Source organism: Oryctolagus cuniculus, chromosome 11, assembly GCF_964237555.1.
Source record: "Oryctolagus cuniculus chromosome 11, mOryCun1.1, whole genome shotgun sequence".
NCBI classification, from domain to species: domain Eukaryota; kingdom Metazoa; phylum Chordata; class Mammalia; order Lagomorpha; family Leporidae; genus Oryctolagus; species Oryctolagus cuniculus.
In genome coordinates this window covers 120,332,052-120,344,758 of record NC_091442.1, presented here as the reverse complement: position 1 = coordinate 120,344,758, position 12,707 = coordinate 120,332,052, and the positions used below count along the sequence as shown (strand labels likewise).

General features: G+C 51.4%; 1 protein-coding gene across 4 annotated transcripts in view; it reads right to left on the bottom strand.

Annotated features, from left to right (window-relative positions):
* Positions 1–12,707, bottom strand: part of ATXN10 (ataxin 10) — a 156,909-nt gene that overhangs the window by 123,897 nt on the left and 20,305 nt on the right. For all 4 annotated transcript variants that reach the window (XM_017339766.3, XM_017339764.3, XM_002723648.5 and 1 more), the window contains one exon: positions 6,279–6,361. In XM_017339766.3, the coding sequence (XP_017195255.2) occupies positions 6,279–6,361 (83 nt within the window). The remainder of the gene's footprint in view (positions 1–6,278; positions 6,362–12,707) is intronic.

Below are 12,707 nucleotides of genomic sequence, written 5' to 3'. Positions count from 1 at the left end.
CCCACTATGCCACAGTGCCAGCCCCAGTAATATCCTTTCAACTCTGTCACTAAACACAAGTCATCTACAGAAAGCTGGTACAGCTGAAAACGGAACCAAGATCTAACTCTCTGCTGGACTAAAAGATCCAATACTGGGGAATCCTCCGCCTGTAGCACTGGCATCCCAATGCCGGTTTAGTCACAGCAGCTCCACTTCCGATCCAGCTCTCTGCTGTGGCCTGGGGAAGCAGTGGAAGATGGCCCAAGTGCTTGGGCCCCTGCACCCACACGGGAGACCAGGAAGAAACACCTGGCTCCTGGCTTCGGATGGGCTCAGCATCGGCCGTGATGGCCATTTGGGGAGTGAACCAACAGAAGGAAGACCTTTCTCTCTCTCTCTCTCTCCCTCTCCCTCTCTCACTGTCTGTAACTCTACCTCTCAAATAAACAAATAAAATCTTTAAAAAGAAAAAAAAAAAAGACCCAATACTGTTAAGATGGTAAGTCCCTCTACACTGATCTGCAGATTCAATATACTCAATGTCTTCCCTAGCATGTGACATAAACAACCTAACAAACAACACAATTAAACACTAGGCACATGACTCAGACATCTCATGAAAGAAGATACACAAAGGGCCAAGGAGCACACAAATGCTACCATCAAATGGTCATCTGGAAAATGCACATCAAACCACAATGCGCTACCACCCGGTCACAGCCAGCAGGGGACTATAATCAGGAGAGCAAAGCAGGCAGCACAGACAGGGAGAAACTGCTGCAGCACGCAGCTCCTCAACGTGCGCTCACGTGCACGGCACTGCCAAAGACGGACACAACCCAAGTGTCCACAGGGGATAAGCCACATGTGAACCTTCCGGAAAACAGACTACCGCTCAGCCAGAAGTGCCACAAAGGACTGACACATGCAGCCCCACGCAATGAGCTTCAGTAACAGTACGTTACATAAAAGACGCCAGCCACAAATGGCCACATAGCCCTGTGATTCACCATATAAATACCCGGGATCGGTAGATCCAGTGCAGAATGGTAGCTGCCGGGGCTACCGGGAGAGGTAGTGAGAGCAACTCCGCAAGGAAAACAGGGTCTCCTCTCAGGAGGGTGAAGACGTTCCCCTAGGCAGAGGGGTGGCTGCACAGAACTGAGACTGCACTAACACCACTCAACTGTCCACTTTAAAACGACGTCATGGGGGCCTGCGCGGTGACGTAGTAGGTTAAGTCTCTGCCTGTGACGCCAGCATCCCCTGTGGGCACCACTTCATGTCCCAGCTGCTCTTCTTCTGATCCAGTTCTCTGATAATGGCCTGGGAGGGCAAGAGCTTGGGCCCCTGCACCACGTGGGAGACCCTGAAGAAGCTCCTGGCTCCTGGCAACTATCAAAACTGAACAACTCTTAGTTTTTCTGACATAAAATAGGATCTAGGGGCACGGGCTGTGACCCGGTACAGCCCACAAAGCACTTCCTGCTAACGCAAACACTGGGAGACAACAGTGATGACTCAAGTAACTGGTTTCCCAACACCATGTGGAAGACCTGGGTGGAATTCCAAGCTCCCAGCTTCAGCCTCGACCAGCTCCAGCTGCTGCAGGCATTTGGAGAATAAACCAGAGGATGAAAGAGATATGTTTGCACATGCATGTGTGCGACAGCGTGTGTGTGTACACACATGCACGTACGCACACCTGCCTGCCTTTCAAATACACAAATTTTAGGGACCAGTGCTGTGGCACAGCGTGTAAAGCTGCCGCCTGCAGTGCTGGCATCCCACATGGGCACTCGTTCAAGTCCAAGCTGCTCCACTTCCGATCCAGCTCCCTGCTATGGCCTGGGAAAGCAGTAGAAGATGGCCCAAGTCCTTGAGCCCCTGCACCCATGTGGGAGACTCAGAAGAAGCTCCTGGCTTTGGATCGGCACAGCTCAGGCTGCGGCAGCCAATTGGGGAGTGAACTAGTGGATGGAAAATGACAGCCAAGCCACCAATCAAACAACAAATTTATTCCTCAAACTGGCTCATATGAGGGATTTCAGATATCTGCTCCTTTAAGTTTTTCTTTAGGTCATCTACCTGCTTCAGTCAAAAACTAAACCCATGAAAGAAGAATGGACTAATCGTTTACCATATATTGTAAAACCATGTAAGTTTTTTGTAGAAAATTTGGGATAGATCAGAAAAAAAGACCAAAAGGACTAGAGGGGACAGAGCTAAGGGAAGATATTCTGAAGATGGAAAGTAGGAGAGCCCCGAATGCTGAGAGGCGATGGGTGGGGTGACACAGGGTCCAGTCACCACCTGCAACACGCGCACCCCGCTTGTATCCTACACTGGAGGGCCAGCCCAGCCCTGGCAGCTCTGCCTTCCAGCTAGCTTCCTGCGAGTGCATCTTGGGGGCAGGTGATGGTTCCATGGCTGCTCCTGGCCCAGCCCCCACTATTGCAGGCATCTGGGGAGTGAACCAGTGGGTGGATGATCTCTCACACGCTCTCTCTGTCGCTCTACCTTTCAAGCAGATGAAAATAAATAAAATACAAACATCCTTAAAGCTGGGCTGAGAAGCATGCCTGGCGCCAGGGGAGACGCTCGTGTAGGTGGGCAGGTTCAAGGCCACTGCACAGGTGCAGGGCTGGCTCCGTGTCACGGAGGTTTAAGCACAGCATCTGCACCACACTTCCGCTGTGCTTTATTTAGGAATACGTCGTTAAAATAGAAGACTACCTGTGCCCACCAGTGCGTGCCAGTTTTGCCAGTGACACACTACACACCACATGAGTATTTTTCAGCAATTACAAAACCTAGCACTCTGGACTTTCTTACTGAATTACCACACCACACAGATTTCAAAAATAGTTGCCTCTCCATGCAACACAGGGAAACATGTACTTTATTGCTGACTTTTAATCTCACAATTTTGAGTACTGAGGCTTACTTTTTAATTATGAAATGGGGTTACAAAAATACCTTTAAGTATATAACATCTTAAAAACATTTTACATTTAAATCCTACAACCTTTCATTTTTTTCAGGACACTGAAGACACTATCACTACTAAAAAAATACCTGGGGCTGGGAGCGGCATCGTGGCTCGGCAGGTTGGGCTGTCGCCTGTGACGTGGGCATTCCACGTAGGCGCCAGTTTGAGTCCTAGATGCTCTACTTCCAATCCAAATTCCTGCTAATGCACCTGGAAAAGCAGTGAAAGATGCCCCAAGTACTGGGCCCCTGTGCCTGTGTGAGAAACCCAAATGAAGCTCCTGCCTCCCGCCTGGCCGGCCTCAGCCACTGCGGCCATCTGGAGAGTGAACCAGATGGAAAAATCTCTCCTTCTTTCTCCTTCTCTCTCCGTAGCTCTGCCTTTCAAATAAATAAATAAGATCTTTAAAAAAAAAAAAAAAAAAGAAACCAAGGCAAACATCTTGTGTATAAATTCTTTTTTTTTAAAGATTTATTTATTTATTTGAAAGATATACAGAGAGAGGAGAGGCAGAGAGAGAGAGGTCTTCCATCCACTGGTTCACTAACCAATTGGCTGCAACAGCCAAAACTGCACCAATCTGAAGCCAGGAGCCAGGAGCTTCTTCCAGGTCTCCACGCAGCCCCTCTTGTGTATAAATTCTTTATGATGTAGTGAATTTTTAAAAAGAAACTGTTGGGGCTGGTGCTGCGGCATAGAGGGTAAAGCCGCCACCTGCAGTGCCAGCATCCCATATGGGCACCGGTTCGAGACCAGGCTGCTCCACTTTCCATCCAGCTCTCTGCTATGGCCCAGGAAAGCAGTAGAAGATGGCCCAAGTCCTTGGCCCCTGCACCCACGTGGGAGACCTGGAAGAAGCTCCTGGCTCATTGCTCCTGGCTTCAGAACAGTGTAGCTCTGGCCATTGCAGCCAATTGGGGAATGGACTAGCAGATGGAAGAACCCTCTCTCTCTCTGCCTCTCCTCTCTCTGTGTAACTCTGACTTTCAGGTAAATAAATACATCTTTAAAAAAAAAAAAGAAAAGAAAAGAAACTGTCAATTCCAAAAGGATAGTTTCTAAATCAAATAGACCCAAGAATTTTAGCAAATTAAATTTAAAATGCAAACACTAAGAAATCACAGTCCAGAATAAGAATGAACTATGGCTGGCACCATGGCTCAATAGGCTAATCCTCCGCCTGTGGCACCAGCACATTGGTTCTAGTCCCGGTTTGGGGCGCCGGATTCTGTCCCGGTCGCTCCTCTTCCTGTCCAGCTCTCTGCTGTGGCCCAGGAGGGCAGTGGAGGATGGCCGAAGTCCTTGGGCCCCGCACGCGCACGGGAGACCAGGAAAAGCACCTAGCTCCTGGCTTCGGATCAGCGCGGTGCGCCAGCCGCAGCGGCCATTGGAGGGTGAACCAATGGAAAAAAAGGAAGGCCTTTCTCTCTGTCTCTCTCTCTCACTGTCCACTCTGCCTATCAAAAAAAAAAAAAAAAAAAAAAAAAGAATTAACTAAGCCAGGCAACACCACCATCACGCTATTTTAGCCTGTCTCACCTTGGTACTCTAGCTTCTGTGCCTGCAAAAACCAAACTCTGGCCTCTGCTCTCACCTACCTGCCAACGGCATAACGCAGGCATGCCTCGTAGGACACTGTGAGCACTCAGACCTGTGTAGGGACCCACTCAGCAGGCACGCTCTGCACTAGACACAGCAGGAGTGCACATTTACAGAAGCATCCACTGAATTATTTGATAAGGTAAAGGCATTCTCTAATAAAACAAAAACTATTTTTTTATTTGACAGGTAGAGTCACAGACAGTGGGAGAGAGACAGACAGAAAGGTCTTCCCTCCATTAGTTCACTTCCCAAATGGCCACCACAGCCGGCGCTGCACCGACCCGAAGCCAGGAGCCAAGTGCCTCCTCCTGGTCTCCCATGCGGGTGCAGGGGCCCAAGCACTTGGGCCATCCTCCACTGCCTTCCTGGGCCACAGCAGAGAGCTGGACTGGAAGAGGGGCAACCAGGACTAGAACCGGCACCCATATGGCTTGCCAGCGCCATAGGTGGAGGATTAACCAAATGAGCCACGGGGCCGGCCCCCCAAAAACTTTTAAACTATAATTCAGTATATCTACTTTACAAGCCTACATACAAGTATTTAAAATAAGATTACCAAATAACATACCATATTATTTCAGTTCCTTGGATACACAGATGATACATTAAAATCCTATAGTTTTGTTAAATATTGTGATAACCTAACAACCCTTGTCAAAGGAGAGGTGCGAATGCTGGTCGCACACAGACCAGAAACATTTGGGAAAGGCTAGAAAGCCTCCAGCTCTTCAAACTAGGAAGCCTGGCGTTTCTCTGACCCTAAACCAACAGCCGTCCGCAGCCAGCCCACTAACACTAGGCATTCGATTTTAGCAGATCTCGTACCGAGCTCCCCTCATGGCAATGTGGGCACCACAAGGTCATTCTAAGCTTTGGAAACTGCTGAAATCTCATCTGCAGCCTAGAACAACCTGCCGGTCCCTGCACCACAGACACACACTTATCCCCCGGCAGCTCTGGAGCTGGAAGCCCAGGATGAAGGCTATCAGGACGGCGATGTCAGCTGGGCCCAGCTCCTTGCCGGCAGACGCCCACCCAAGGCCTCTACTCCGCACGGGTGCTCTGATCCCTTCTTACAAGGGAGCCGGTCCATGTCCTCACTTCACCTCCACCAACTCTTTACAGACCCTACCTCCAAGGACAGTCACTTTCTGCAAACAGGGGTTAAGGCTTTTCTGTCCGAGTGTGGTTGAAATCCAGCCCACAATGTGTCGACAGTAAGCAGCAGCGCCTTTGGAGCCGACCAGGCTCATGGGATGGGCACCTCCTAACAGAGGCTGGAGGGGAGTTTCTTTGTCCCTTTGCCCTTAAACCACATGAGGACACGGCAAGAAGGAACCATGTTTAAGGCAAAGAGCAGGTTCTCAGCTGACACAGATCCACGGCGCCCGATCTCGGACTTCTCAGACCCCAGAACTACGAGCAACGCGCACTGCCGACAGACCTCCTGGGCACAGGCGCTCTGTCACGGTGGCCAAGCAGAGAAGACAAGACTTCAGCACACGAGGGGGAGGTGGGGCCACAAGTCAGCCACCAACAGGCAGCAAAGGAAGCTGCTGTCACTTCCTGTCACGGGAATCCTTTAATATTTCACTATTTAAGTTACAGAACATCTGCTGCAATGAATGATCTGATATTCAAAGTACTAGCTTTAAATGCTTCCCAAAGATAAAAATAACCATGAATTCGTAGTGCAGGTTACCTGTCAACAGAGATTCCTGTTCCACTCGCAGTTCCCGAAACAGCAGAATCAAATCAACAGCGACACTGATTGTATCCAAGTTTCTGTACCAAGTTTAAAAAAAGACAAAATTAGATGTATGTTTTTCTTAACACTGCATTTCAAGTAACAACTCCATGCGTGATGCTAAGAACACTGGTTAACAGACCCCGTCACAGGCGGAGCAACTCTTCTCCGAAGACATCAACATCCTAAATCCCGAATCTGTGAACACGCAACCTCACATGGCAAAAGGGACTTCACAAATGAGACTACTGAAGGGTCTTACAACGGGAAGATCTTCCAGGATTATGCAGACAGGAAAGTAAGTCTGGGAGGGCCACAGGCCAAGGAACACGCGGCCTCCAGACACTGCAAGAGCAAAGGAAGCCGGCTGATTCTCCCCACGGCTGCAGGAAGGAGCACACGCACCTCCCACGTAGACTCGGAGTCCCAGAACTGTCAGGTACTCAGAGTGTGCTGTTTCAACAATCTGTAACACAGTGCCGGGAAACCAACCTCGCCTGGGGCAGCAGAAGCAGGACACTTAACAGCATGGACGTGGCTTTGGAACTTGGTGCAGGCTCTGAGAAGCAGTGACAGGAAAAGCCCGTGCTGCACTCCACAGACCTCTGGCAGAATCGCCAATGCTGAAAGCACTCCTGGGGAGGGCTAAGAAGGAAACAACAGGGGCGGAGCTGTGGCGTAGCAGGTAAAGCCGCCGCCCGCAGTACCAGCATCCAATATGGGCACCAGTTCAGGTCCTGGCTGACCCACTTCTGAAACAGCTCTCTGCTACGGCTTGGGAAAGCAATAGAGGATGGCCCAACTCCTTGGGGCACTGCACCCGTGTGGGAGACCCAGAAGAAGCTCCTGGCTCCTGGCTTCAAATCAGTGCAGCTCCGGCCGTACCAGCCACCTAGGGAGTGAACCAGCAGATGGAAGACCTCTCTCGCTCTCTCTTTGCCTCTGCCTCTCTGTAACTCTGCCTTTCAAATAAATAAAATAAATCTTCAAAAAAAAAAAAAAAAAAAAGATGAGCTGAACTCTACCCTCTAATTATGTGGATCGCAAAACGTAAACAATGAGTTGGTTGTTCTGCAGAGCAGATTTCAGGCAAATGCTGACGGTGAGGCCTGATCCTTCTTGCTGAGTGCAGTGAACACGAGAATTCTGTCTGTGCAGACTGCAAAAGATGCTAAACCTAGGAAGAGGCCTGCTTTGGAGAGCAAGCACAGGGTGTGGCTGCACAACCTCCTGCTGGCGCCTAAGGGGGACCGAGGGTCGGAGTCCTCGGGCACCCGGAGGGCGCCCCGAATAGATTCCCCAGAGAAGTCTTATCAGAAGCCAGAACAAAGATGGGCTCGTCCAGGAAAACTCCCTGACGAGCACCTGAGACCCACAAGGCTTTGAGAAGGTTACTCCAGCAGCGGCACTGCCAGCCTGGACTGAAATGGCACAAGGCTGTCAGACTCCCAGAGTCCACAGCCGGAGACCAGCTGACAACACACTGCAGCTGCGAACGGCAGGCGTCTTCCTTCAAGAAAAGGGCTGTGGCGCCTCCAGTCAGGGAGGAGTCTTCCCCAGCCTCGCAGCTGTTTCACAACTACGTTTCAAAATTCTCTGAGATCAGAGCTAGTGTCGTGGAACAGCAGTTCAGCCTCAGCCTGCAATCCAGCGTCCCATACGGGCGCTGGTTCAACTCCCAGCTGTTCCACTTCTGATCCAGCTCCCTGCTAATGTGCCTGGAAAGCAGTGGAGGATGGCCAAGCGCCCAGGTCCCTGCACCCGTGTGGGGACCTGGACGGAGTTCCAGGCTCCTGGCTTCAGCATGGCCCAGCCCTGGCCACTGCAGCCACAGGAGACCTGTTACACCTATGCTTGTGTTGTCAGAGCAGATGATTTCTTAGCATCCCCGAGTCCCATCCGTGTATACTTTAGGTGATCAGTGACGAGAACTAGAAGACATATTAAATTCGAGCTGAGGAGCCAGCGCTGTGGTGCAGAGCGGGCTAACACCCTGGCCTGAAGTGCCAGCATCCCAGATGGGCATCAGTGCAAGACCCAGCTGCTCTACTTCTGATTGCGCTCCCTGCTAATGTACCTGGGAAAACAGTAGAAGATGGCCCAAGTGCTTAGGCCCCTGCACCCGTGTGGGAGACCCAGAAGAAGCTGCTGGCTCCTGGCTTCAGATCAGCGCAGCTCCAGTCATTGCAGCCAATTGGGGAGTGAACTAGCAGAGGAAAGACCTGTCTCTCTCCCTCTCTCTCTCTGCCTCTGCCTCTCCTCTCTCTGTGTAACTCTGACTTTCAGAGAGATAACTAAATCTTTAAAAAAAATAACTTGAGTTGATGCTGTACTGGGTTGAGAAGGCCTTCACAAGGGATGAGCGCGTTGTGCATGCCGGACAGACATGAAGGTTTAACGGCAAAAGGATGAACTGTGGAACAGTCTCCCAAAGATGTCCACATCCTAAATGCTGGATCCTGTGAAAATGTCACCTCAGAGGGCAACACAGACGTGGCACAGTGAGAAATCTGTGCTTCGTCCTCGTCCTCGGACCCTGGCTCAGAGTCCCGAACCCTTCTGCTTTCCCGAGCGGATGGCGGCAGCAGCGTTTCTAACCCATCACAAGCTCAGGAACTCCGCGTGGGGCCACGGCGGCTGGCGGCCAGAGGAAGCAACCAGGTGATCAGAGCTGGAACTTTCAGCCCCGCCAGGGAGCTCAGGGCCGAGAACAGTCAAGACTGAAGTCAATGGCCAATGGCTGACCATTTACTCAAGCAAGGCTCTGGAGAGCTTCCAGATCGGTGAGCACAGGAAGCTGCTGGGACGCCGCCATCCCCCGAGGAGCCGGGAAGCCAGCACTCTGCCCTCGCCCGCTGCGGCAGGCGCCTCTGGTTCTGCCTGCTACTCCCGAGTGGTATCCTCTCTAATGAACCAGTGACAGGAAGTCAACGATGTCCTCAATTCTCTGAGTCCTTCCTAGCAAACTGAAGCTTCGGGGGACCAAGGAACCCCCGAATTCAGGGACAGACATGAATATCCTGGGTACCCCCTTTTCAGTTGGTGTCTAAATGGGGAGCTGAGTCAGAGGACCGAGCCTTTGAGCTTCAAGATCTGACACCACTAACTTCAGGCAGATACCACTAACAGCACCAGAGGACAACTGAATTGCTGCACGTGCAGTTGGTGCCAGAAAACACAAGAGACTTGGGAGAGGACACTAAACCAGTTCTCGATGGGGAGATCATTCTAGGTTCTCTGGCTGAACTAATGTCCTCGTGTCCTCATGACTAGGACACAGGGCGGGCAAGTCAGGGAGTGGGCCTGTTAGATGCCATGTGGCTGCCCTGAGGGAAGACGGGGCCGTGACCCACGCAATGCGAGCAGCCTCTGGCGCTGGAATTCAGGGAAGTGGATTCTCCCTACAGCACCCAGATGCCAGCCCTGCAGATACTTCAACTCAGGCCAAGGAGACGCATCAGAGACTCCTGACCTCCACAGAACAACATTTTCTGTGGCTGTAAGCCCCTAAATTTGTGATGACTTCTTACAGAGGCAACAGGAAACTAATAGTTCTCTATCTTCTTCACTTCACCTGAACCGAATCAGAACCATGTCAAGACGTTCCTGCCTAAAGGGAAGCAGCCCAATGTGAGTGGGTGGACTCTCCAGACCCACGTGAGGTGCCAATCTACTGAAGGAGCTTCCACAGACAGGACGGGTGTGCCTGCGGGCTGGGGGCCTCAACACAGACAGGACGGGTGTGCCTGCGGGCTGGGGGCCTCAACACAGATAGGACGGGTGTGCCTGCGGGCTGGGGGCCTCAACACAGACAGGACGGGTGTGCCTGCGGGCTGGGGGCCTCAACACAGACAGGACGGGTGTGCCTGCGGGCTGGGGGCCTCAACACAGACCAGGACGGGTGTGCCTGCAGGCTGGGGGCCCCAACCCCACCTCCTCTTCTGCAAACTGTGCAGACACTGGCAAAGTAGCTCAGACTCAACTCCCAGAAAGCAGCTCTGCCACCTCCCGTCCAGCTTCTTCTGCACACAGCCCCGCAGGCCAATGAGCCTGCTGCCTATTTCCGTTTGGCCAGTAAACTAAGGACGGTTTTTGCTCTCTAAATGGTGAAAAATAATCAAAATATAATTTCATACGTGGAAATTTTATGAAGTTTGAATTTCAGGGTTCAAAAATGAAGTTTTGGCCAGCGCCGCGGCTCACTAGGCTAATCCTCTGCCTGCGGCGCTGGCACCCTGGGTTCTAGTCCCGGTCGGGGCGCCGGATTCTGTCCCGGTTGCCCCTCTTCCAGGCCAGCTCTCTGCTATGGCCTGGGAGGGCAGTGGAGGATGGCCCAAGTGCTTGGGCCCTGCACCTGCATGGGAGACCAAGAGAAGCACCTGGCTCCTGCCTTAGGATCAGTGCGGTGCGCCAGCCATGCAGCCACTGGGGGATGAACCAACGGTAAAGGAAGACCTTTCTCTCTGTCTCTCTCTCTCACTGTCCACTCTGCCTGTCAAAAAAAATAAAAATAAAAATGAAAATAAAAAATAAAAATGAAGTTTTACTGGACTACAACCAATTCATTCTTTCACATTTGCCTAAGGCAGTTTTGCTTTTTTGGGTGGTCTTCAAAAAGTTCATAGAAAATGCATACTATGTGAAAATTATATAGATTTCAAAAAAATTGTGTACCAAAATAAACTTACCTTTTAATTCCACTTTTCCATTAAAATTTTTAAGCACCCTCATCTAATGAAGAGCTGAGAAATCTAACGGAGATGACGAGTGGCCACACCAACAGGGTTCTATCCACACACAGCTGAGTGCCCTCAGTCCTCTCTGAGCACGCACAGGAGTTCCCTAAGACTGCGTGTGGGCGCTAAACTGCACCCCTGCCCCCCGTTCTATATTCCTCGGCAAAGGACAGCCCTGGTGCCCGCAAACTGCAACACTCAGACAAAAAAAAAGTCTAGGCCCTAATAGCATCACACTTGTTAACTCTTCAGTAACTAAAATTAAACGCCAGAAAACACACACGGCTGCGATCTGAGTCCTGATGCCTCAAAAAGATGGCTTTAACCAAAGTTAGCCACAAAATCCTTTCTAGAATCCTTGCTGTATTTCCGACCCAAAACAGTGAGAATTTCCCTTTGAAAATCAGCAGTGAATACAATCCTAGAAGTAAAAAACACCCTAAATGTTCCTCTGCAGTTCAGCCTGACCGTAAGCTGCAGGTACTAAAGATACCACTACCACACACACAGCCCTTGCTTTGATGGCCCTGTCAGAAGTCTGACACTTTGCCTCTGTATTTAGTTTTTTTGTTTTGTTTGTTTTTTTGACAGGCAGAGTGGACAGTGAGAGAGACAGAGAGAAAGGTCTTCCTTTGCCGTTGGTTCACCCTCCAATGGCCACCGCGGCCGGCGCGCTGCGGCCAGCGCACCGCGCTTATCCGATGGCAGGAGCCAGGTACTTATCCTGGTCTCCCATGGGGTGCAGGGCCCAAGTACCTGGGCCATCCTCCACTGCACTCCCTGGCCACAGCAGAGAGCTGGCCTGGAAGAGGGGCAACCAGGACAGAATCCGGCGCCCCAACTGGGACTAGAACCCGGGGTGCTGGCGCCGCAGGCAGATGATTAGCCTAGTGAGCCGCGGCGCCGGCAGTATTTAGTTTTGTAATGTTTGAATTTTGATAGGCTTGCCTGTATTACCACAAAATAAAAACTGTTTCAATAGAAAGTAACACTATCACACGACCATGAACCTGTACCACTCTTCCCCGCAGCAGAGGCAGCTCGGCAGGATCGGGGGTATTCACCAGGGAGGAAGACACTGCCAGCCCACTTCACAAGGAGCAAACTGGCACAAAGACCCCAACACGTATCAGGCTCAGGTGGGCACACAGAGGACGGGGCAAGAGTCCACGGGCGGGTGCGTGGGTGGCAGGACAGCCGCAGCAGACTGCTTCTGTGCCTACAGCCTTGGTCTGGAGCCACAGGTCCTGAGTCAGAGACTGCCCCAGGCTCCCTCACTGACTCAGTGACTCCCAGACCACAACTGCACCTAAGTCACAGTTTCTTCTTTTGTCAAAAAAGGACCGCAGGTTACGACGACTCTGCTCTGTTCTAAGGATCAAACAAGATACAGCTAGCAAACCACACGGAACAAACCCTGGTGTTGGGGCAGCTCCATGCGCAGGGGCTCATGTTCCCCCTCGCTGAACTGACCCAGGCGCCCACAGCCTCGGGCTCCCTTGCCCTCCCATCACACCTCAGAGTCTGCCCACCTGGTCAAGGACACAGGGAACTAGCCATGCGGCTAGACGCTCCCAGCACATGACTACTTATGGCAACTACTATTAGCAACAGTAGTCCTGTTTCCATCTCTCTTTCTGGAAACAGA